The 26798-nt window shown below is 38.6% G+C and overlaps 1 protein-coding gene across 6 annotated transcripts in view; it reads left to right on the top strand.

Moving 5' to 3' along the window:
• usp54b (ubiquitin specific peptidase 54b) overlaps positions 1-26798 on the top strand; it is a 110742-nt gene that overhangs the window by 49439 nt on the left and 34505 nt on the right. For 5 of the 6 annotated variants that reach the window (XM_084433599.1, XM_084433595.1, XM_084433596.1 and 2 more), the window contains 2 exons: positions 16609-16701; positions 26039-26173. In XM_084433599.1, the coding sequence (XP_084289725.1) occupies positions 16609-16701; positions 26039-26173 (228 nt within the window). Of the gene's footprint in view, positions 1-15572; positions 15887-16608; positions 16702-26038; positions 26174-26798 lie in introns of those variants that run through there. The other variant, XM_084433597.1, reaches the window with a different exon arrangement.

Below are 26798 nucleotides of genomic sequence, written 5' to 3'. Positions count from 1 at the left end.
AAGAAAAACAGATAGATAGATTGATTTAAAGAACAGAAATAGACCATTCCAGAATCATCCCTCTCTTGTGCTGTACATGCCCAAAAGAGGGATACGATTTATACATACAAAAAGAGGAAGTAAGAAAAAAGAGAAAGGGTGAAGAAAAAGTTATCAAATCATAAAATTTTTATTCTCCATACTTTAGAGGAATCCTTGATAATCACTTTATAGTCGCTGTAACAGTACCGGACAGGGATGAGTGAGCAGAATTATGCTCCAGGGTTTTTTCATGTTTCCTTTTTGTTCAGTCGCAACATACTTAAAAGAGCTAAATCAAATCACAGATCCAGTGAAGTCAAACTAACTTCTTATCAGCCGTTAGACAGGAATTCTATTAGCGAGTCCCCTCTAGATTAGCTCATCATGTGTGAGAGACTGTAGCACCGCAGCTGATTCTCCAAAGGATTTAGCATTTTCGTCCTGAGTGCTCTGTTGTAAATGGGGCGCTTCTTTCAACCCTCTAGGGCGCTTCATTCAAAAGCCAAGTCCAGCACTACAGATCTGTCTGAGCTTTTCCAAAATGGGCTCAGCGATGGATGTGCTCATTTTTCAGCTGGATCAGGCCAGCCAGGTGTGTGGGAGCAAAAGGTCCGGGCTTCATCTCGCAATAGAGACTTATTAATAGGTAATGAAAAATAAAAATGGGCTATTATACTAATCCTGTGATCGGAACACAATGCGGGAGAGAGGATTGGCTAAATGAGTTCTGTGTCAGTGGCATCTGACAGGGGAGCAATTTGCACTTTTCTCACTTAATATTCACTTAATATTCAACAATATTATTGATCTGACTGTGCTGACGATGTTGTATGAGAACTGAACTGAGCTGGAGGATGACACATTTTTTTTTTGTTGCAGAACTGATTTATAGATTAAATGACAACAGAACTGAATCAACACTGACCTGTTATCACTGTAAAGCCACTTTGTATAAAGCGCTATAAATAAAGGTGACTTGACTTGACTGTTTCCTTGAGAATTAAAGGGAGAGTTTGGCCAAAAATGAAAAATTGTGTTATCATTTACTCGCCTTTTATTACCTCATGTCATTCCAAAATGGTATGACTTATTTTTGGTAAGTGGAACTCAAAAGAAGATGTTTTGAATAAGATTGGGGTCAAAAACATGATTGGACCCCATTGACTTTCATTGTATAGAGATTTTTCCAAATATATTTGTGTTCAGCACAGAAGATTGAGTCAGGAAGGTTTGGAACGACATGAGGGAGAGTTCATTTTTGGATGAACTATTCCTTTAAGTCTACCGTCCTGGAAGGAAGGTCGCTCCGAGACTTCGGAGGCTCTACTTAATATCAGTTTGGAAAAGGTCTTGCAGACTCCTCCAGAGATTAGGTGTTTAATTTAAGCCTGGAAGTTGAGTTCTAAATTCCCCCCCTTCATGCACATTCTCATCCCACTGTGACTTAAGTAACACGAAAGGCTCTTAATTTAGCAATATATATATTTATTTATATATTTTTGGCTCTGAAATCTGGAAGTGGTTCAGTTGTGAGCTCAGGGCTTACTTTACCGTATCCTGAGATAACCTTGCTGAAATAATTAATACACATTTTAATCATGTACTTATTATGAAGTGTCTAATCATATCTCACTTTTTTCTATTCATGAAGAGACTAATCATATCTAATTTTAAAATGTGTGCAGAAGTATCTAAACTACTGCAGGGTCATTCTGTACCTTTCTTTCTAAAAGTATTTTTCTGTAAGATTTGATAGTCTGTCAGATAGATAATGCGTTAAGTGTTAATAAATTGCATTCTGCCATCTCAAGCTAAATTAATACATTTTAATACATGTTTTAATATAATTATCCTTTCATACTGTAAATGTAACAGGGTTGACAGTAACATGAAAGTTTTACCATATACTGTACACTACTGTTTAAAAGTTTGGGTCAGTAAGACATTTTTTTATATATTTATTCAGCAAGGATGCATTAAGTGGATCAAAAGTGACTTTTACATTGTTACAATTTTTTTTATTTAAAATAAATGCTGTTCTTTTGAACTTTCTATTCATCAAAGAATCCTTAAAAAAATGTCACGGTTTCCACAAAAATATAAAGCAGCACAACTGTTTTCAAATGTGATAATAATAAGAAATGTTTCTTGCGCATCAAATCAACATTATGTGACCCTGGACCACAAAACCAGTAATTTTTTTTAAATTGAGATTTATACATAATCTGAAAGCTGAATAAATAAGCTTTCCATGGACGTATGGTTTGTTATGATAGGACAATATTTGGTCGAGATACAATTATTTGAATATCTGAAATCTGAGGGTGCAAAAAAATCACATTGAGAAAATTTCTTTTAAATTTGTCCATTTATGTTCACGATTGTGCTGCATTCACTCACAAAAAGAAATTTTTTATATATGTACGGTAGGAAATTTACAAAATATCTTGCTGGAACATGATCCTTAATATCCTAATGATTTTTGGCATAAAAGAAAAATCGATAATTTTGACATATGTATTATTCTATGCAGCTTATGACTGGTTTTGTGATCCAGGGTCACATATTAGAATTAATTCATCATGTGACACTGAAGACTGGAAAATCAGAAAGATGTTGTAAACACATGTGAAGACAACGGAAGGACTGTGTTTTGGCATCAGCTATTCATTGTTGAAATCAGTTTATTACTTATGGAAATGAGAAACATTAATGGCACCTGTTTGGTGGAATCATCCTTCAGTGTAGCTAACAATAGAGAAATAATTCTCTCTATGCATGATTGTTTGAGTATTAAATGGATAGATGGGCTCATAATGAAGCATATGTTTAGCCTATAAACAGCCTCCAGTGTCACCTGTCCTGTTAGACTTTTTTTTTCTTCGTTTTTCTCTCTTTTTTTTTTCTTATTCAGCTGCCATTAGTGCTGTTTTACATAGCGCTGTCTGTGTTGCTTGTCTGCCGGAGCACCTGTTCTGAGAGTGTTGTGATTTTTCTCATTAGGACGAGAGCAATAAGCCGCTGTCCACATTAAGCCTTATCAGAGCTCATTTGAATAAACAGCCCGTGTCCTTGACTGAAGCTGGGCCAGAACTGCTGCCGGTAATTATCCCGGCCCATGCCATGCCACCTTTGTCTCCCCTCTGGCCCGGGTCACGTGGCTTCCCTTCCTTCATTCATTTATTTCCTCTGCCAGCCAACTTGATCAAATCCAGATTTTATGGTGATTGCGGCACTTAAAAAGCCATTTTTCAGCTGTCTCCCCTCTTACCAGCTGTGAATGCAATCATTGATAGAAATACCTTGAGATAAAAAAGAATAAATGGTGAAGAAAAACAGAAAGGAACTAATGGAGCATGCCAATGTTTCTTTTACTTATTTGCATAATCAAAATATCTATTGTATTACTGAAACTGCGGAACAGTGTGGCTTTTCTTTCTTTCTTTCTTTCTTTCTTTCTTTCTTTCTTTCTTTCTTTCTTTCTTTCTTTCTTTCTTTCTTTCTTTCTTTCTTTCTTTCTTTCTTTCTTTCTTTCTTTCTTTCCGTTCATTTCTTAATTTGTCCTTCATCCCTCTTTTCTTTTCTTCCATCCATTGTTTCCTTCCTTCCTTTCTTTTGCTTTCATTGAACCTTTCATTTTCATTTTCCCTTTCATTTTTATTTTCTTCCTTTCATTCCTTTTTTATTTTCCTTCCTTCCTTCCTTCCTTCCTTCCTTCCTTCCTTCCTTCCTTCCTTCCTTCCTTCCTTCCTTCCTTCCTTCCTTCCTTCCTTCCTTCCTTTCTTTTATTTCCGTTCATTTCTTAATTTGTTCTTCATCCCTCTTTTCTTTTCTTCCATCCATTGTTTCCTTCCTTCTTTTCTTTTGCTTTCATTTAACCTTTCATTTTCATTTAACCTTTCATTTTCCCTTTCATTTTTATTTTCTTCCTTCCATTCTTCATTCTGTCTGTTTTTTCCTTCCTTACTTCCTCCTTTCTTCTTGTCTTTCCTTCTTTCCTTCCTTATTTCCTTTCTTCTTTACTGTTTTCCTCGCTTTTTCTTTCCATTTCCATTCTTCCTGTCCTTTTTCTTCTTTTCTTTCCTCCTTTTATTATTTTCGCTTCTTTCATATTTCAACCTTCTTCTTCTTCTTCTTCTTTAATTTTCATTCCCCAAGTCCTTCCATCCACTCCTCCTTCCTTCCTTTGAATTTTTCCTTTCTTGTCATGTTCATATAGTAGTAGTTAATTAGTATGATAAGATAAACAATTAACAACAAAACATTGAGTCCTGATGAGCTTTAACAGAGAAAGACAACCATTACATTATTTGTGGAAACCGATTGGGGAATGCTGGCTCAAGGATAAATATGTTTCCATATTTATTTATGGTAATTTATGCACTTTAAGACACAGAACTGTGTCTGTTCACTTCTGTGCACATTAATCTAAAAACATTACCTTGAGAAACCCCAAAATGAACTATGTTTGGTATGCAATATTACCACACTGCTTACTTACTGCTTACTTACAGTATACAGGATTCATATATAAAAAAATGCCTAGAGCATGAAGTACAGTATATACATGCTTCATACTTCAAAAATAGAGTGTAATATGGACCTTTGTTGTTCTGAATGGTTGTTTAATGCTTGAAATTAGATCAGTAACACCTATTAAACTGAAATAGCCATTATCTTTGTGTGCCTGTGATGTTGCAGCACTTTCACTCTATGCTGAAAGAGACCAAAACAGCACCGTAATTCTAGTCTGGTGTACAAAATGTTGCGGCAAGTGTGAAGACAGCTGTTGTGGTAAACAAAATGCAACAACATAGATAAACCTTAAATAGTTAACCTGCACTGGCATATGTCTGTAGCATGTTAAAGGTCTATCTATATTTAGCATTCAATATCTGTCTGGAGCAGGACGAATATGATCTGGAATGAAGCTGGAGTGTTTTTTTTTACTTGACAATCCAGGTGGGCCGTGATTTCCTGGTCACAGATCTGCGTACAAAGTGCTGGAGGAAACGCAAACATCTGCAGGAACTGGCTTGTTTACAGTAGGGATTAATGGACTGGGTTGGAACTAGAAGCTGCATGGAAGAGTCCCAGTGGGCCATTACAGCCCGGCTGTTCCTGTCACACAACTGTGTGGATGCAGATGTAGATGTATCTTCAAAGGATAAATCCCTCAAGTTTTATTCAATTAAATTGCATTCAACATTCTTGTGTAGTGCAAAATCTAAATTTTAGATTTAATCTGAGATTGTTGACTTAAAGGAGCCGTATGTAAGATTGTGGCCAAAACTGGTACTGCAATCACTTTCAAATTACTGTAGAGCGGTGTACACTCAAAACCACTCCCAGGCTCTTGGCTGGAACATTCTCATGACATCCTTCATTCAATTGACCATCATTCGCCCGAGTCCTTTCCCTCAGCGCCGTCTGCTTGACTGAAGATCTAGTCTTAGGAAGCCGCTCTGACAGTCTTACCTCCCCATAACCCTATAGAGGGGGCTACAACCTGTCTCTTTTCCTCTCACACCTGTCATAATCTGCAGAGGTTCAGTGACCCAGATTATAAGACCACATTCCCTGTCAGTCGACCCCTTGCCCTCGCGTGCCTTACGGCCTTTGCTGTTCTGCTGGTGGTAGAGGGACACTTCTCTCTGGGAGATGGGAGGTGTGTGCCATCTGAAAAAAGTCTAGTTTTTAGCGCACAACATGTTTTAGTAATGTTCTACTGTATGTTTGGACTTTGGTGCTCATTTCTGGTCCATATTGTGTCCTCGTTTTAGTCTCTTAACAAGTAGTATGAAAGGAGTGCTTTCATGTTTTTATCCGTTGCTTTTTCGCTTTGGCTTGTAAAATTTCCATAAATTTTGAGTTTTTATCTGCTTTATTTGTTTAAAGTTACCTTTCCAGCAGAGGTCCGGGCAAAACTTTTTCTGCAATAGATATAAATGTCCATATGGACAGCAGTGGTACTTTGAAAAAAAAAAAAAAAATTCATTAAGGTAAAAATGTTGAGGACTAAGCAGTGGTGTCTGAGATTTTCTTTCTCCAAAACAATATTGAAATATTTATTCAGTCAAGCTAAAATGGATATGAATATTAACAGGTAAGATCAGCTGTTTAATTAGACTATTAGTTTATTGATTTTTACAGTGAGATACCTATGTATAGCACTTAAGTTGGTAACACTTTACAGTAAGGTCCCATTAGTTGACATTAGTTAAGACATTAACAATGAACAATACATTTATTACAGTATTTATTAATCTTTGTTAACATTAGTTAACTGTTCATTGTTAGTTCATGTTAGCTCAGGCACATTAAATAATATTAACAGATACAACTTTTGATAATGCATTAGTAAACATTGAAATAAACATTAACTAATGAATGCTTTACAAGTATTTTCCATTGTTAGTTCATAGTTAACAAATGGAACCTTATTGTAAAGTTACCCATAAGGCTTACATAGAGAAGATATAGGGTTCAGCATTGTCCTCTTAAGATTTGTTTTTGAAAATGTAAATCTGAGAAGAACCTAATTTTCTACATTGTTTTAATGAGAATATCAGTCTATTTTGCTGCTCACCACAGTGCCTTCGTTACTTTTGTTAAAATAACCGCATCATCTTTCTGAAGCTCTTTTTTTAATTAGTAATGAGCCCGCTTTATGCAGAAAAATCATTACCATTAACGTCCCTGTGTGCTTGTGATGTGTACAGCTCCGTTGTTTTAATGCTCTGAACTTAAACTATATACCGTTTAAACAAAACATATACCATATAAACGGTAAAACAGTGCAAGCGATGTCCGCTAATTGGTGACCCCTGGTATATTCATCTCAATATACATTCTTTTTGTAAGGTCCTCTCTGAGTTCCTGCCCTCTCTATACTGGCTTATGATTATTCTTAAACATAAGGTTCAAATCAAATCTAAAAGAAGAGATAACATATTGGTTTCAAAGCATTTGGAAACTTGGCTTTGCAAAACTTTCTCTTTGTGTTCATGAATGGACAGAATTGAATATACCATCTCCATCTTTATAAAGATTGAATCTCCCTCCAAATTTGATATCTGTAGGATTTCTGTCTTATTAGAAAGAACTGTTAACATGCCTGTAATATTTTCCTTGGCTTGTTTCCATAGTGGTGAGGCATTAGTATAGTACAGGCGTGAGGATGAAACAATGGGAGAGAGGGTAAGAGAACTCTATATGACTTTACAAAGAGAAAAGAGTTCATTAGGACCACTTCTTTTAGAACTCCCACAAAATTAATCACACTCACAACGACCTAACAGAATGTCTGTCGTATTAATTACTGTCCCTAAGGGATGAGGAGAGTGAGAGTATCAGAGAAATGAAAATGTGGCTAGCAGGCCTGATCAGGTAGCAGATGCTTAGAAGACCCTTCAGTGCCGAAGGACATGAAAAGACCCTCTCTCTCATTTTCGTCCTTGTGTTGGCCCATTTCTAATAGCTTTGTTCATTTTTCAGAGCCTGTTTCAAACGTTTACAAATTGTCTTCTGGAAGCTGTCCACTCCACAGTCTTTAATGATGACTGATTGGCTGGACTTGCTTTTTTTACCCCGTTCTAATAGATATTAATGAAAGAATAGAGGACATAGCCAATAGCCAATCATATACAAATGTTACCTACCTTTCTTTTTACAATAACCAAAAGGTTAATATTGAGGTCTTACATTTTAGACTCCATGTTTCCAGTTAATGTCAAAACAGAATAAACCATCAACCACACAACAGCTGTTTCATTCCTGAGTGAATAAACATTTTTGAAAGAATCGATTCAGTTTAGTGTGTGATTCGTTGATCCACTCATGAAGAAAGTCATTTGGTTTGTTCCAAATGAATGAATTGTTTGAGTGAATGATTCACTGACAATGACAGTATTTGTCAGACTGATTCAAACCAATCTTTTTGAACTATTCGTTCGGGAATCAGACTACATTTGCACTGTATGTTTTTGATTCACTAAAAAGAACCGGTTTTAGAGGCCGTTCACTCAAAATGCGTTTGTACATCCCATTGCATTGCTTTTATATAGTTTTTCTATATAAATGTGCACTAGACCAGGGGTGCCCAATACTGGAGATCTACCTTCCTGCAAAGTTCACCTCCAACCCTGATCAAACACAACTGTACCAGCAAATTAAGATCTTCAGGAGCACTTGATAATTACAAATTGTGTTGGATCAGGGTTGGACCTGAACTTTGCAGGTAGGTAGATCTCCAGGAACAGGATTGGGCAACCCTGCACTAGACAGATATGTTTGACCATTGCGCTAGCATCTCGCAATCTTTTGTTGTGGCGTTGAAGATTCAGCAGTGCAGGAGATTTGCATTCTATCTGTGCCACTGCCGTCACAGAGTTGGAATATATGTATGTTTCAATTAACCTCTGACTGAAGATCTTTGCCGTTTTTCTTCCTCTGCATAGTGCCGCAAACTCGCCTTCCTCTCAGGAGTTACGGATGATCGATTGGTCACTGACGTTGAATGGGAGGGGTATGGTGGTGCGTGTGCATCTGTCACTCTGAGTCATCCCAGCCTGCTCACATGGGATTCACTCACATAAACACACACACTTACTGCTCGACGCAGCCCCTCTCCTACTCAAGACTGTATAGCATCAGAGCCCTCTCCGCAGGATTGCTGACGGAGAGTGTAATTTATCACTGTGCTTAAAGTTGTCTCTGTTTCCATGAGATCCTCACCATATTTTCACCATGTAAAACCCAGAGTGAGTGCCTTAGCTGGGGCCCACACTGCAGAATGCTGCCTATTTAGACTCTGCAGTAAGTTAAAAGTGCTATAAGCGATGTCACGCCTTTTATAGGCCGAAACATTTTTGTCACATATAACAAACATCTCCTCACTATCTGCTAGCTGCCTATCCCCTGAACACACTGTAAAAAAACGCGCTCTCTGTAGACAGCCCAGGCTCCACAAACGGCATCAAAAACAAACTGGCCCAGCCTGGACCACGAAACATAACAAAGAGTGTTCCAGCCAATAACCGACAAGAATGATTTGGGGGTGGGGGTTGGGGGGTTAGTGCGCGTGGACATGAAGGGGGGTGTGAGGAGTGGAGGAGAGAGAAGTCCTAGACAATGACTAACGTTAAAATTGTATATTCTTGAGAATATTAATATGGCCGACCCACGATCAAAGAGACGACGTTCCGATGAAAGAAGAGGGAAAGGGAGAAGGAACTCGCGAAGTCCCGAATTTACACCGGAAAAGCCTGTTTCAGGAAGCATGGAAGGGAGGGGGAGGGGATGTGATGAGGAGGAGGGAGGGTCGAGCTAGTCTCCGTTTTGTTTGACAATACTTTGAACGTCAACAATACACTATGGCCTTTCAATGGGGAGTGAATTGAGAAAATCTTTATCATTTATCATTGAGATTGTTTTGTATAAAGTTATTTGCGAGTAGCTTGGCAAAACCATCATTTGCCATTTGCCATATTTATTTTGGACCCTGTAGAACAATGAAGCATTACGAAATGAATAATAATTCTATTTTTTTAATTCTGTGAAAATTTGTTTAAATGCAAAATGAACCATTAAATTAGTTTTGAATCAATCAAACAGTTTGAACTGATTTATGCAGATGAATCCAACTTAAATTTCATCAGTAGCAAAAACTGTATTAGAGTTAGGTCAAATACGCTATTAAAATGTCTCTCGCATTAGAAATTTCATATTTAATATATATCGCCCTGCTCTATCCTTCCTTCCTTTCTGTCTTTCTTTCTTTGTTTCTTTTTTCCTTTCACTCTTTCTCTATCTCTCTCTCTATGCCCTCTCTGCAACTGCGGTACTGACTACCGGTCCTCACCCATATCCACTCAGCTCATTGTTCAGCAGGTAGCCGATTCATCACTACTAAATAAAATAAGGAAGGGGAGAGAAAAGCGCATACGCCAGCACCAGAATGCAATCTGTCATCCTCCAGCGTCTCTCCTCTCACTCCTTCAGCTCTGCTAAGCTCCTCTCTTTCAGCTGGAGCCCTTAAATTCAGCCCCACTCCTTTGAAGTGTGTTGCTAAAGTCCTGATAGGTCATAGAACTGGTCTCTCTGTAGAGGCTGTGTATGAGTTCGGTTTAGGCCCATTTAATAGTGGATTGGAATGGAACAGTGTTTGTGCTTAATCTGCTTAAGCCTGGTCTCATCTTCCTGCGCTATTAGGCACACAACTTACATCATCGCTTATGTGCCTTTTTCAGCCTTTCCTGGGTGTATCCTAGTGATTTAGTCCCCTTGGATTTGACCTCTTCATCTTCATCATCTTCATCTTTACCGCCCACCCCCGTCCCCTGCATTAACCCCTAGATTACAGAAATTGGATCAGGACATAGAATAGGATTAGGAGATGCTGCAAACCAGATTTGAACTATAGCACTGAGAGCAGGAACCAACCGACAAGTTTTATTTAATAAATCTGTCAGTTTGATGGACATTTCATTAATCAATGTATTACAAAGAATAAATAAATGCTTTAACTCGTTTAAAATTACTTATTACTTATTACTTATTAATTACTTATAAATTACATTACAATTTTTATTTATTTCAAAATGTATTTCTTTACTCAAGCTACTTTATTAAAGAAATTAAATTATTAAATTTTGTCCTGCATCACAGTCTACCAGAGACTCGAGTTGCACTTAAGTCACACACACACACACAAAAAAAGACTTGCGACTTGGACTTGGGCTCGTGAACAACTGACTCGAGACTTGACTTGGACATGAAGACAGAGACTTGTCATTTTGGTATGGCTATCACGATTACGTTCTCTCCTTACTACCCCACATGACAGCATGAAACAACATTTCACTGTTCTTTCTTTATTCTTTCATTTCTTATCAATTTGTGCTGCAGCGACACACCAAGTCGGCATTATTATATGTATGTATGGAACATGTTTTGGAGTAAAGCATTTAATTCATAATGTGATTTACCCCCCAATTTCAATTATTTTACTTCAATGAAAGGTTATGTGTTTGGGAATTTTTTTAATGAAAGATCAAAAGGATAAACAATGCAGATTCATTTTTACAGCCATCTTTAATCATATTTACTAGGGGTACCAATAATTCTGACCACATCTGTATATAAATTGCTTGCTGTCTATGTTTCCATGTCCTTTTCATGTTTTTGCTACCATATGCATATAATATCCAAATCTACCAAGTTAATTTGCATCTTGACTAGTGGACGGACACTTTTTTATGTATTTTATGACCCTGTCTGTCTTACCTTATATTACTAATTTACCTTATATTACCAGTACTTTCTTAGGTAACTACACTGTAAGTACACGTATGCACGTACTGTAAAATAAACTGCAACCCTTGGACCCAAAGACTTGAGACTTCACTTAAGTTGCATTTATACTTAGCATTAACATGCAATCACATCAGCCAATCAGGACACTGCAAGTTTACATTTGTTTACATCAAATGGCCTCTGTATTTGGATAACTGATCGGATTTCTGTTTCCCGCACAATATTTTCATTTTGTCTGTAATAGGCCTTTACCACGGACGCATTCGAAAGGCAGAAACTTCAAATGGTCAAGTGGCGTAAAACAACTTTTGCTTTAGCCTCTATCAATGGCAGTGCTAGCACATGAATTTTGTGATTCAATGTACAGTCGATCACAAATATAGTACCAGTACTTAATCCACCAATTTAAGTTCCCCAACATTAATCTTGAATGATGAAAAAACAAAAATGTCTCATTATTCCAACACATTTTATGATTGAAAGGAGAACTCGAAAATATTTATTTAGGCTACTGTATATGTAATATGCAGAAAATACAAAAAACTAAAACAAACTACACATCACATTAAAGAGCATTCATTATAATTAAACAAGGTAGGCTATACAACACAAAGGCTACTGTAAAACCTTAAAGGGTTAGTTCACCCAAAAAATGAAAATTCTGTCAGTAATTACTCACCCTCATGTTGTTCCAACCCCGTAAGACCTTCGTTCATCTTCGGAACACAAATTAAGATATTTTTGATTAAATCTTAGAGTTGTCTCACTCCTCCATAGGCTTCTAAGGAACCGAAACTTGCTGGCCCAGAAAATGTATTAAAGACATCGTTAATATAGTCCAAGTGACTCCAGTGGCTCAATCTTAAGTTTATAAAGCGACGAGAATACTTTTTGTGCGCAAAAACAAACAAAAATAACGACTTTATTCCACTATTTATTTCCTTCTCTCTGGACCTCTAGTTGGTTCGCGTAGTGTTTTTGCGCAGCGCGTCTGTGTTACACGTCACCACGTAGGCTCACTATTGGCCGACGCTTGTCATGTGTGATACGTGGTGACGTGCAACACAGACGCGCTACGCTTAAACACTACGCAAATAGACTCAAGGCCCAGAGAGAAGGAAATGAAAAGTGGAATATTTTTGTTTGTTTTTGCGCACAAAAAGTATTCTCGTCGCTTTATAAACTTAAGATTGAGCCACTGGAGTCACTTGGACTATATTAACGATGTCTTTAATACATTTTTTGGGCCAGCAAGTTTCGGTTCCTTAGAAGCCTATGGAGGAGTTAGACAACTTTAAGATTTAATCAAAAATATCTTAATTTGTGTTCCGAAGATGAACGAAGGTCTTACGGGGTTGGAACAACATGAGGGTGAGTAATTACTGACAGAATTTTCATTTTTGGGTGAACTAACCCTTTAATAGGCTACGTAAAGATGGTGCAAATAAACTATGCTCCCAATGTTTTCATTCACTTTTCTTTCTGATACGATCTCCAGTCTTAGTTCAGATTAATTGAAGTTGTTTAAATGAAGGAATATTTCCAGTTTATTATTCAAAAATAAGTGGGTAGATCATGTTAAACGAGTCATATCCGGGATTAAGTGCAAAGATTATAGCGTGCAATTAATATAATGTTGACAGAAATGGGAAATTTTAATTTATTGAATTAAATATATATATATTTATATCTGTTTTTTTTTTGTAATAAAAATAATAATTCATTGCATTTATATAGCACTTTTCTCTGCACTCAAAGCGCTTTACACAGAAGGGGGACTCTCCTCAACCACCACCAATGTGCAGCATCCACCTGGATGATGCGACGGCAGCTATATTGCGCCAGAACTTTTATTGTATATAGTAACAAAGTAACTTATGAACCAATACAGCACCATGTCAATTTTTGTATTTTATTATACAGAGAGAGTGAGAGAGTTCAAATGAGGAAAAAGCAAGGTCAGGCAGGGCAGAGCACATGAGCGCAGAGCTCTTTGAGGATGTGCTGCTGCTGAGAGAAAACCAGGCCAGGCTTAAGAGCGGCAGAGACTAGCAGCAAATCTGCCCTGAGACTGAACTGACAGTCATCTAGTGCTGCCACGGGGCTTTCGGGAACAGAGAAGAGAGCTGAGACTCTAGAGCTTTGCTTTGTGTATGCATGTTTAAATATGTTTATGTGTGTGTGTGTGTGTGTGTGACCCTGTGTGTTAGCATTTGAGAGGACATGAGAAAGCCATTTGATGTGTTAAGGATAGGGGTGTAATGTGTTATGTAGTAACAGGATAGCATGGTCTATCTACATCCTGACTCTAGGTAAAGACCCAAAGGACCATTTCATAATACTTAGAGCCATAGAGTGGGGGCTTGAAAAAAACTGGGAGTGTTAGAATGAGAGGGAGATATAGAGGAAAAAAGTATTATATAATCCCATTCCACATATTTAGCCCAATCAAAAGGGCTTTAGTGTTCTTTGTTCCTCGGACCTAATGCAGATGCTTTGTATGTTAGTTATGAAACACATCTATTTATTTTCCACCAGTCTCAGGGGAGTCCTTTACTTAGCGATTTGTTTGTGATTATTTCCCTGTTTATTTGTCTCTGCCTTTTTTCAGAGGAGAGTAGCTTTGGTTAAGAGCTGCACGCACAGGTTAATGCGATGGCTTTCTGAAGCACAGAGGGCAGCAAATGTGTCACCACATGAGGAATCACAGCAGGTTGCTATAGATTTCTGTCGTCACACACCCTGCGTCCAAATATGTGTCCTTCCCTGCTAGAGAATATGCAAAAAGGAGGATGTCAAGTAGAACTGTAGAATGCTCAGTATTCATGATATAGTAGGTGGACAATGCATCTGTGAACTGGCTTTAAATCAGCGTAAAAATGATGCAGCATAAACCAGTCTTGCCCCAGCGCGTGCCCTCAGACATCAGGGAGAAACTGCTGTCTTTTCAGCGCTATGTGATAGGCCTAAGGAAAAAACATTCATATTCCCTGGATCAGATAGGCAATGCAGATCAAACACCTGTGTTTTTTGACATGCTAACATCTGTCACTGTACATAAAAAAGGTGAGAAATCAGTTCTTGTGAAAGCTACTGGAAATGAGAACTACAGTTTTTTTTTATGGTATGCTGTTAAGTGTTTAGTTTTAAATGTGATTGTTGGTACATTTTGCCAGTATTTGCCATACTTTGAATATAAAAATTAATTAAAATATGAAATATGAAACCTTTTACATCTTGGTACATCTTGAAAAAAGGCGTCATGTAATCAGGGTCGTCTTATATTCAGAACAATACGGTAAATATTAATTATTTTAAATAATTACAGTTAAAAATAAAAAAATGAACAATTCTGCTTTAAACCACAGCCAACAACACCAGCACATGTTGTTCGGCATTACTATTTACTTGTAAGTTTTACTAAAGTTTTATTTTGCTTGGCTTACAATTTCATTCTATGTTTGACCCTATATCTAGGACTAAATGTGCTTTGACGATGACCAAATATGCTTGAGGATTTACTACACGGTGCCTTAGTTTATTATTATCAGTAAGGTATGGACAGGCTATTGTACGCTCACAAGCCCTACAGAAAATAATAAAGCACAGCTTCCCAAGCTGAGCATGGCATTCCTGCATTGTTAGCAGATAAAACTGATTTCCACACAGAGTGAGATTTTGCTGCTTTTTTGCATTGTTGTCCTTTTTTGTTGCTTTCCTGAAGAACAATGCTGATCTGTTATGTGTGTGGTCTGTTTGTGTATAAGCCCAGTTTTGGGTGATGATGATATTATGGGTTTGTGTTCGGGCCCAGTTGGCAGTGCTGGATACATTAGGAATGGATAAAGCTTTGATCAATGGTGTGTGTGTGTTCGGGTCCAGATGGTTGCTTGCGGGTAAAGGTGCAGTTTCGCTGTTTGTTCCACTTTAGTTTTGCAGGTTCTCTACATCTCGCTCTATATGATGAGTGAGAGTCGTGCCCGGGGCAGGTGAACTCCAAACAACTCTGATCCGCAGCGTGTACCGCATGTCTCGGTTATTCATAGCTTCATATCTCTGCAGCAATCTCCCCCTCTGCGTTCCACGCGCATTCTTATTCTTACGCACTTCACCATATCTCTCTCTCTCTCTCTCTCTCTCTCTCTCTCTCGCTCTATCTTTCCCCCCTCCCCTTCTTTCGTTCTCTCTCCATCTCTCTTCCTCATGTGCGATCGCACCTCTCTCTCCCAGACAGTTTGTGTTCCCACATCTCTATTTCTCACTGTCTTCCGCTCCATCCTTTCTCCTCCCTGTCTCCTCATTCTGCCGGGATCCGGGTCTGAACCTCTGCCGGAGCCGGGACGGCTACTGGAAGTGCTGGATTCCTGGTCTGCTGAGAGGATTAAGTGGAGTGGACAGCTGGCAGATGATCAGAGTGAGAGCAGCAGCTAAGACTGGCTCATATTTATTGACAGGATTGGAGAATTGTGCAGATATTGGCCGATCGCCGTGGGACGGGGCCAGGAAGCCTCTGGGCTGTTTTTTTGTAATGTGAAAACCTGCCCCGAGGGTGAGTGCGAGTGTCGTTTTTTTATGTTGAATTACTTTCTGCTATCCCAGTGTCCTGTGCAGAGGCAACTAAGAAAGTAAGCCATCCGTTGGTATGTTGATGTCACCAAAAAAGTAAAGACTGTGGCTATGTGGCACTTTCAGTGTTGTTTCATTTGCATGGATATCCTGAAAAGCCTGACTAATGGAGTTTGTGATTGGATGGAACCTGCTTGTTTGGCCTGAACAATAGAAGCAGACGAAGTGTGTTTGAAAATTTTTGCAATGTCGTTTGGTGATGTTTGCGTGGTGCTATGAAAATGTGAAAATTGCATTTATGATATTGGAAATATAGGGGATTTGCTAGTTCTGCTGGTTGGTGGTCATCCATGTTGGTTTTGTGCTGGTCTAGTAGGTGAACCATAAGCGTGCCCAAAACATACAATATATTGCTCAATATATAATATATGACAACCAAAAATACTGGTCAACCAGCATGGTCTTTCTGGTGAAGTTGGATAGCCAAGAAAGTCTTACTGGTAGCTAGTTAAAAAAACTGTATTCCAAGGTGGGTAGAATCATCTAAAACACAACATACTGGTCTTTTCATCTGGAATGGTGGTGGTTTGAATGTGGGTCGTTTATGAGATGTTTTTGTTGATAGGCACTTCAGTGTCCACTTGACAGTTCGAATTGAATGCACTTTCTCTAGTTGACTTAACCCTTCTGTTCTCTTGACCACAGGTCCTTTGGCATCTTGACATCTTCCGCAGAAGCTTCCGTCAACTGAACACCCACAAGTGCATGGAGGACTCGTGCATCTTCTGCGCTCTGAAGGTGAGTGTTACCAGGTCCTCCCAAAAAGCGCCTTGTTGTGCATAGCAAATTAAAACGAACTTCTCAGAAAAGTAGCTTGAGGCTACAGGAGTCTCCTAGAGTGCCCAGGCTGCTCTTCTAATGATCCAGCAAGGTAAGGGTAGAGGCTGCTCGGACTAATTGACTTCCTTGCTGACCTTACTGTAGCACAGGAATAGAATGGAAATGAGATTCTCAACATCAAGAGCACTGTCGCTCTTTTCGAGGAAGTCTTTTTAATTTCCTGCCTGGCGGGTGATAGAGATGTGAGGTGGAGGAGGAGAGGGAGATATACAGTATGCTAGGAAAAACAACTTGGGTCTCTTTAAATAACAAGCAAAGGCCTCTCACTCAAACAATATCCTGTTTTCTTGTCGCCTTCAGGCTAAAAGTAGCTGTGCTATTTAAAGGTGTCACATACCAGTAAGAAGTCACAAAACTGACATATTTATTTAAAAGGCTCCTTGTTTTGTGTTAAAAGAAATCTTTGCCGTCAGATTTGTACTTGGCCATTTGTTTCCAAAAATACCAACATTTCTTGTTGGCTGTGTTTACGCCTGAGAGAAAAGGAGAAGTACAAATAGCCTGATGGATCGAGAGGTCTTTTTCTTTCTTTACTTTGTGTCTGGTCTAATCTTGTTCTGGTGTTGGGTAATTTTCCACTTTATTTCATGTCCAGGGATCTTGCTCTCTCTGTGCTGAACACTTGGTTCCTCTACTGATGTAAGCATGGGTTCTGTTCCATTGTTTCCACGGCTACCTGTTACCTTGGCTACTCTGTTCTCTGATAGCTTAGTGTCACGCCCACATGATGTCATAAAGACAGCCTGTGCCTTTTGGTCTTGGTTGCCTTGGAGTTGGTTGTCTTTAGTTGTGAGATTTGACATAAGTGATTTGTTGGCTATGTTGAATTGTCCAGTATAGGGTGTTGCAGAAGTCAAACTGAGATTATGTCATAGTGCTGCCTCAATGATGATAGAGAAACTATGGTCCTGAGTCTTTAATGTTTATGTATTTGGTTCTGGTTGATGGATGGTTGGATGGATGGATCAATAGATAGATGGATAGTAGTAACTGGCTGATTATATAATATCCTTATTACATGGCTAAATAAAATAATAAATTGCCATAAAATATTGTTTTGTTGAATTATTTTTATGCAAGGAGAATGAGTGATGTGCATGTGGTAAAACTTGCAAACCTGTTGGATTTGGACTTGCAATGGTGTATAGTGATTTATAGTTTTGTAATCATTATTCAAACGGATTCCAGACGGCTTGAAAGATGGATAGATGAAGAGACAGATGGATGCAGGGCCGGCCTAAAGCGAACTTTTTGCCACACCTGCCAATGACCGGTGACTTAAGAAAAATGACCGGGCATAAAAATAGCCAATTTCGATACCACAGCTAAAACTCTTCACTGTATAAATTAAATATATTAATCCTTATTGAAGTTGCAAAAGTTATTCAGTTAAGAGCAGTGAGTGATCTTTTTCTGTCCTTTGTTGTTTAACATAAAAAACGCAGACAGCAGCACTTTAAGACTAATGCACGGATCCAATATACTGATATACATGTGTTTTCTTTCTCAACTGTTTAGTTTACATTTACTTAGACATAACTGACTATATTTACTAGGATACTCACGGCCGTTGACGTATTCTGACCGTTGCAGTGTCCGAAGATATTTTGCATGTGTGACTGTGGCTTAATTGCGTTCCCTTCTTCTTGTGCTTGAATATTTATTGGCATGCATGTGGTGATGCAGCTCTTGCCTATGCATACATACATACCTACATACATAGTACATTCATACATACATACATACATACATACATACAGCAAACATACAGCTGGATAGATAGATAGATAGATAGATAGATAGATAGATAGATAGATAGATAGATAGATAGATAGATAGATAGATAGATAGATAGATAGATAGATAGATAGATAGATAGATAGATAGATAGGTTTGAATTGTGTGTGCTTGTGCTTTTTTCTCTGGGCTACTTTGTTGATATGAAACACAAATGTGCTCTCTCTCTCCCTCTCTCTAAATGAAGTGTGTGAAGTGCTGAGGCATCAGAAATCACTCTGCTGTGGTGACACAAAGCCGTATCATGAGAACGCTTTCACATATTTGCTAGGATTTATGACCGTTTACCAGGATCTGTTCTTCCTGTCCTTCTCCTGCTCTTTCATTCTTTATTCGTCACTCACACTCTTGCTGTTTCTCTCTTGCTCCTCTTTTCTCGCTGTATTAAACCTGTTGCTAAATTTAGCTCCATTTCTATTCACTGTTAAACCATTCGGGGTCTAAAAGCAATTGATATTGTCCAGGTGAAGTGTTCAGAACAAAATTGCAGACTTAGAAAGAGACTTAATTTTAATCACGTCCAAGCAAACAAGCTTTAAGCCTCCATATGTTTTGAATGGGAAAAGGAATGACTTCTCAAAATAATTTGTCTTGCTGTACCTGAAATGACATATGTCACTGAGTTGACTGCATTATTTTTCAACAGTGTTAAGGCAGCATTAGCTTTTTCTCTTTATAACATGACGCCGCGCTTCTGTTTAGTCCCTGTGCTAAAAGTTTGCTCTGTGGTAAAGCTCAATGCCTGACGCTGAGGCGGATTCCAGTCCCTCAGGTCTCACCCTGAGCTCTTTTCCTGCCAAACCCTCTGTGGACTGGTGGCATGTGATCTCAAGTGGCTCTGGCTGTCCCATGCCATGGCCTTGAATGGCATGCGCTATGTCACCACCAATTTTTAATGGAGGAACGTTAGTTTCGGCCGATTGGTTATGAGAGTTCCTCACGCGTGCCGCCCGCCAGCCGCCTGCTTGCCAGGCATGTTATTGAAATTTAATGATCTTACGCTACTAATGAGTGCTGAAATATGCCCTCACCACACCGCTCCTTTCTACAAACCGCAAAATTCTACAAATGTGTTTATTTGAAGCAGACTGACTGTGGGGAATATCATGTTCATTTACTGAGATGTAAATGAGCTGAGGGGTATGGAGATGAAAAATCTCACATTGATTGTTTGCACAAGAATGCAACATTTGGCCAATATTATTTACTGATTTGCTCCTTTGATTTCATTGCATTTTCAACTTATCAACTACTTATACGTTATTTATTACTAGTAGTTTGTCTTTTTATGAGAGGGTGGCATTTCACAAGTTTGAGGTTGGTAAGATTTTTTTAATTGTTTCTGAAAAAAAGCCTCTCACCAAGTCTGCATTTATTTGATGTAAATACACTGTTGTTTTATTTGAAGATATTTTAAAATGAAGTTTATACCTGTGATGGCAAAGTAGATTTTTCAGGCAGCCATTACTCCAGTCTTCAGAGTCAAATGATCCTTCAGAAATAATATGCTCAAGAAACATTTATTATTATCAATGTTGAAAACATTATTAAGCTTAATATTTTTTTCTGTATTCTTTGATGAATAGAAAGTTCAAGAATGAATTTTCTCTTTGCTAAATTCACTTGCTATTCAATTACTTTATTTATGCAGATTTAGGGGAGACTATGACTTCAGACAGATAATCTCACTGTTGTCATTAATATTAAATGTCATTGAATGCAGCATACTTGTGCTAAATAAATTAACCTGAACGGTCTGACCGCATTTTTAAGTCTATAATGTTTGTCACCAGAGAGGCTGCATGTCACAGAGGCTGAATTGTGACATTGGGTGGCAAGGGCCCGCATTACTGCCACTTCACGAGGTGTGATAGTGCCTTGAGGTTGGTGACCTCTACTGACCATCAGCCCCGCTGAGGAACTGCAGCGCTGGAGGCAGGAAACACACGCATACACAAACTAAATAAATGCAAAGTCACAGTCACTCACACAAGCCGCCACCTTTATTACGTTGATGTTTCCTATTATAGAAGTTCCACTGACACCTCTATGTTTGTGCCATTTTATGTAGTGCGAATCAGCGATTGAGTTAAACCCAATTACAAACTCATAATCAGCATGAGATTCAATCCCTCTGCAATTTGAAAACTGAGCCCAGGGAGTGTTTAATATTAATATATTTACGTGCGTCACAAGATTGCTGTTCCTGTCAGGGTGTGTGTGCATGTCTGTATTTTCTCATTGCCTTTGTGAGTTTTGAGCAGTGCAGATGATATGTGTCTAGTGTCTTTGAGTGGAGGTTAATGTCTTATTTCACAGGCTACGCCTGAGGGCTCGCAGCTGACACCGCAATCTCTGGTGGTTTGTGTGTGTGAATGTATACAGTATGTATGCATATGACTGGACTTGCATGGTTTGAGTAGAGCCTGTCCAGTTGGGTTCCATGTCCTTGTTAGAGATGAGAAGGACTTTACATCACACACACACTGACACACTTTACATTACTGCTATTACACACATGGACGACTCAACCCTCAAATGGGATTTCCAGTTCTACGCACTCTATAATGTAATATAAAGACTCAAGGCAGCTTGTGGTTGAAACTTGAGAAGTTTATATGAATGTCCTTTTTGGGAAGGTCACAACTGGTTCAGACTGGTTTATATGTGTCAATATTTGTTGGCTAGCTCTTTGAACAGAATAAAAACCAGGGAAGCAGGTTGACTGGTGTAATTTGGCTTGTTAAGTTAGCCTGGGAGTTAACTAGTCTCTTGATTTGTGTACATTTTCCAGGTTAGTTGTATCATGTCTTTAAAAGATACTCAAGAGTTTTGTTTGAGGCAAGTAGCAAGTTAAAGGATTAGTTAGTTACTCATGAATTAAAATTTCCTGATAATTTACTCACCCCCCATGTCCACGACTTCACACCTTACGTAATCACGTTGGAAAGGTCACATGTGACGCAGGCGGAAGTACCGACCCAGTGTTTACAAAGTGAACGTGCAAAGACTAAGTCAAATGCCCTTTACAAACAAAAATAAAGATTTTGAAGTTGGAGGAGAAAATGAGACGAGAGTTTTTCGTACTTCCGCCTACGTCACTAGTGGACGCGCATCGCAGAGCTAGTCCAAGACGAATTTTTTTTTTTTTTTTTTTTAAATGACTGGTCAGACCCTTATTCCTTGGCTGGGATCGTGTAGAGCCCTTTGAAACTGCACTGAAACTGCAATTTGGACCTTCAACCCATTGGTTCCACTGAAGTCCACTACATGGAGAAAAATCCTGGAATGTTTTCCTTAAAAACCTTAATTTCTTTTCGACTGAAGAAAGAAAGACAAGACTTGGATGACATGCGGGCGAGTAAATTATCAGGAAATTTTAATTCTGGAGTGAACTAATCCTTTAACTAGATATCCATGAGCAGAACTGAATATTCCACAATGTTTGAATTATTTCTGTAAAACAATCAGTCTATCCCTGCCGAGAAAACGGCCTATGGTTTACTTGTCTCCACACCTGGTTGGCTGGTCTGTTGGCTTATTTTAAAGAGGTTTTGAGTCCTCTTCAGCTGGCCAGACTGGGAGACAATCTAGACAAGCTGAAGACCTGATTGGCCAGGACTATAAAGGCCCAGACAAATCAAACTGATATCAAAGAACTGGTGGTGTCAAAAGCTGACTGTTGCCTCACATTGCATGTGTCTGGGCCAAAAACTACAGCCAATGGCCAGCTGGTACGAATGTTCTGAACCTGCTTGAAAGGAAGTAACTCTTCATGCCTGCAAGTGGCAGTAGTCTGTATTTGTCATTTAAAAAGGGAAATCAGAAGAAATAAGACTTAGGTTTTACAAACTGTATATACACTTGCTTACCATTTTGTCATTTTATCACTTCCATTTTTCCAAGAACAACAAATCAAAGTCATTTCTTGCCTCGATGGGCATTGCTGCAAATTCAACATGCTCAATTGTTTTCAACCCCCTCTTTCTTACCCCAATGACCATTTGGAGTTCCTAAAGGCACAGATTGTGATCAAGGCCTGTAGGCCAAGATGTGTGTACTTCGGGGGTCTATAAATTGGCACACCTTTAGTACGGTGGGGGAAGTTTTAATCATCTGATTGGTCAGTTTAAACATCTCACATTTGGGTTTTAGCACATGGTCAGGGAAAGGATAAAAGAAGATTGTAACTGTTACTCTGTCTCGTTTATTCTCTGGCTCCCATTCCTGGGGCACTCTTTCTTTGGCTCCTCATTTCTTTCTCTCTTACTCTCTACACTCTCCCTCCCTCTCTTTCTATCTGTCAGGTAACATTATACATATGCTGGGTACAATTAATGGTATAAGTTTTTATCATCTCATACATCTATTTTGTAACTATTTGTAACCATAACCATATTGTCATTAAACCTTTTCAGTTACAAATAATGTGCTAACTAGTTTTGATTTGGTATTGATTTTGAAGTGTTACCTATTGCAATACAATATCGTCACTCTCTATAGCAACGCTCTCCCACGTATTAAGCTATTGTAACTGCGCTTATTTCCGTCGTTGTAATTAGCAGTGGGTGGTAATAGACAAGAAATGTACAGTTTTCCATCTTGCTAACAACGTTTCTTTAGTTGTTCTGCAGTCTTGCAGCCTGAACCCCTGCAGGAAATCCACTCTTACAAGTCAGAAAGACTTTGCTTGTTCAACAGTTGTTTTTTCTTCTTCTTTTGTTTTCTTCTACATCAGATCTGAGTTCGTAGAGTTTGTCGCAACTTGCAAGCATGTAAGGGCGTGTGCTGCTGTCCCACTCTCGCTGAGGAGAGCAGAACAGAACTGCAGTTTGGTTGGGCACTGATTGCCAGAGTGATATATTTGCTGCGTACACACACCAGACTTCTATTTGGCCCTTATCTGTCCTGAGTGTTTCATCAGCTCCGAGAGAGAGAGAGAGAGAGAGAGATGGGTAAGGAAGAGGACATTAAAATATGTCCATAGGCGAAAATCACTTCAGGCTCTTAGCTGGGCTGAGCAGTGTGTGATTAGAGCTGCATGGGGAAATGATGCAGTGGCTGAATTTTCCTCTCATCGAGTTTCCTCAGTGGGGTACATAACCCTCTACGTCTGTCCCTCCCACACTTTCTCTCATTTTCTTCCACCCTCCCTCCATTCTCTTTCTTTCTCTCCTTGGCGCAGTGCAGTCATCACACTGCATTACCTGTTCCAGAGCCACCGGCCTGTCCCGCTCAGAGAGAAACCCCCATCCCACCTTCAAATAGGGGGCTGCCTTGGGCACTGCGCCCACTGCATATATGAGGGTTTTAAAACTGCAGTATGTGTGTGTCACTGCAGCCGCAGCGAATATTTGCCTTTGCACTGTGAGTTTTGCCCGAGTCCATTTGTTCAGCTTATCAGGATGTCCTCTGGTGAGAGAGCATTGTGTTGCAGTCATTGTTCATTGAGTTCAATAACAGTGCCAATGCTGATGGACAGGAGAATAGATTCCACCGCAGGCATTTAGGACTCTGCATTTGTTTGAGCGTTCACTGTTAATGAGCTCAGTATCTTGGTTAGATGTTTTCCAACCGGTGCTACAGGGATGAGCTTGTCCAATCGAATAAGTAGTGTGAGACTCCACAAAATTTTATGTTTTCTAGAAGTTGGCATAAATCTGTTTGAATGTATGGCTGTGTTTCAAAACGCAGTGAGCTGTCTGTAGCAGCACTTGATCCAGTAATACTAACTTTCTCTTCTATTCTATTCTGTTCTATTTAAAACAAAATCTTACTGCGTTAGATTGAACTGAGAAGGGTCATAGCACTTGCATATTGTTGTCCTACTGTTAGTTTAACTGCTTCTATTGTTCTCATTTGTAAGTCGCTTTGGATAAAAGCGTCTGCTAAATGAATAAATGTAAATGTAAATGTACGTACAGCATTTAAGCATGTTCAATTGTCCACAGTGTTTTAAAACCTTGTCAGCTCACCCTAACTAGATAACATTTTTGGGCCCATTTGAAAACTCTGTTTCAAAACTAATGAGCTTATACTTGCGCTAATGTAAAAAAGTTTGGGATTGGGAAGATTTTATTTTATTATTTGAATTTTTTGGAAAGAAGTTAATACTTTTATTCAGCAAGGATCCATTAAACCGATCAAAAGTGACAATTAAGACATTTATAACGTTTTAAAATATTTTTATTTAGAAGAAATGCTGTTCTCTTGGACTTTCTATTCATCAAAGAATACTCAAAAAGTATCATGGTTTCCACAAAACTATTAAGCAACACAACTGTTTTTAACATTGATAATAATAAGAAATGTGTCTTGAGCACCATATTAAAATGATTACTGAAGGATCATGTGACACTGAAAATTGGACTGAAATTTTGCTTTGCCATCACATGAATAAATTACATTTTAAAATATATTAAAATCGTAAAAAGTTATTTTAAATTGTATTAATACTTTACAGTATTACTGTATTTTTGATCAAAGAAAGCAGCCGTGGCGAGACTTCTTTCAAAACATAAAAAAAAATCGTACTAAAACATTAAAATCTTACTAAACTTAATGCAGTGTTGTATTTTGGGACATTATTAGATATTTCATACATTAGTTGTTTTAAAGTCTAATGAACTGCCTACCTAGACAACATTTTTCGACATTATTGGAAATGTTCCAATATTAGCTGCTTAAAAATCTAGTGAACTGCCTACTTATACACGTTTGAACATTTGCTGTGTTTCAAAACATACTGAGCTTCCCATTTAGACGGAATAGGTAGGGCACACTAGAACATTTTCTTGGCTTTATTGGACATTCAAATCTGTAAAAAAATGTAAGCACGCTTCCTACTTACTATTTGTGGGCATCATAGACACATTTTGACATACAAGTGCACAGCTGCCTAAACATTTTTAAATGGACTGTTTGTATTTTTCCTTTATATTCTACTAGCGTAAGCAATTTTGAATGACTAGTTTGTAATTGTAATTGGCTAAATAAATAAATAGTATTGCATTACCTTGCTTAAATAGCATTTTTGGCCATGTTTGATTGGGTCCAGAACATAGTTAAGACAGCATTTTTGACATTATCACAGACATGTTTACTGTCCTTCAAAACCTGCTGATCTACGTAGCAAGACTGCATTGTTGACCATCATGTACAAACATACTTTCTAAGGACTAAGTAGGCAAGTCACTAGGTTTTGAAACAGCCTGTGTGTTTGTTTGTTTATTGATTTGTCCTAACAGAGTCTGTGATTGGTTGTATTGCAGTGTAATGTTTTTTACAGTACAGTATGTCAGCCCTCCTCTCTTGATGTGTATTTTCTCTCCACAGTGAGCGGGCAGGCTGCCGAAAGCTGTTGTGTGCGGTAGCGTTACTTAGTTGCATCAGTTTCTCTTTCTTACTTTTGAGGCGCTGTTTCCCTTTGTGGTTTCAGAGCATCTTCGCCCAGTTCCAGTTCAGCAGTGAAAAGGTGCTCCCATCGGACGCTCTGCGCAGCGCTCTGGCCAAAACCTTCCAAGACGAGCAGCGCTTCCAGCTGGGCATCATGGACGACGCGGCTGAGTGTTTTGTAAGACTTGTTTTTATCCCCATCTCACCGTTTTTTTTTTTTTCACGCTTTCTCCTAATAAGTTACTTTTCTCTTTTTGCTGACACAGTGATCAGCTATACCCGTCTTACCTCCTCTGTTCTCATCCCTTTGTCTCTCTCTCTCAGGCATTTCCTCTTCTCACCTCTCCTCAACCCTACTTTCGTCTCTCCTCGCGTCACCTCTCAGTTCTGTCTATTTCTGTTCCTCTCTTGGATTTTGTCAACCTTGATCTTAGATTCCAGAGATGTTAGGTGTTGAATTTCAAGCACTGCTGCTTGTGCACATCCTTGTGTGGTTTGAAGAGTGGTAGAAATGGAAACATGGAGTCTGAGCAGCGTAGGGAAAATAACTTCGGAGAAAGGCAGACAGCTGAAGTTTGACAACTTTAATATTCATATATTACTGAAAAAGATGTGTTTTGGCGATGTGCATGGCAGGACATGTTGTTGTATTTTTGATAAGAGAATTTGAATCTAAATGTCTGGCTGAAAGGATTCTCTTAGAATGCAATGGGACTTTAAATAAAACCATCTGAGGTTGATCTATATTTAACTGTGAAGTAAGGAATGGTTATATTTCTTTCTATTGTTGGGAGATAGCTTTT

This window comes from Rutilus rutilus (genome assembly GCF_951802725.1).
Source record: "Rutilus rutilus genome assembly, chromosome: 16".
Taxonomy (NCBI): Eukaryota; Metazoa; Chordata; class Actinopteri; order Cypriniformes; family Leuciscidae; genus Rutilus; species Rutilus rutilus.
Note: the sequence above shows the minus strand (reverse complement) of the source record. Positions and strands in the feature narration are given on the sequence as shown.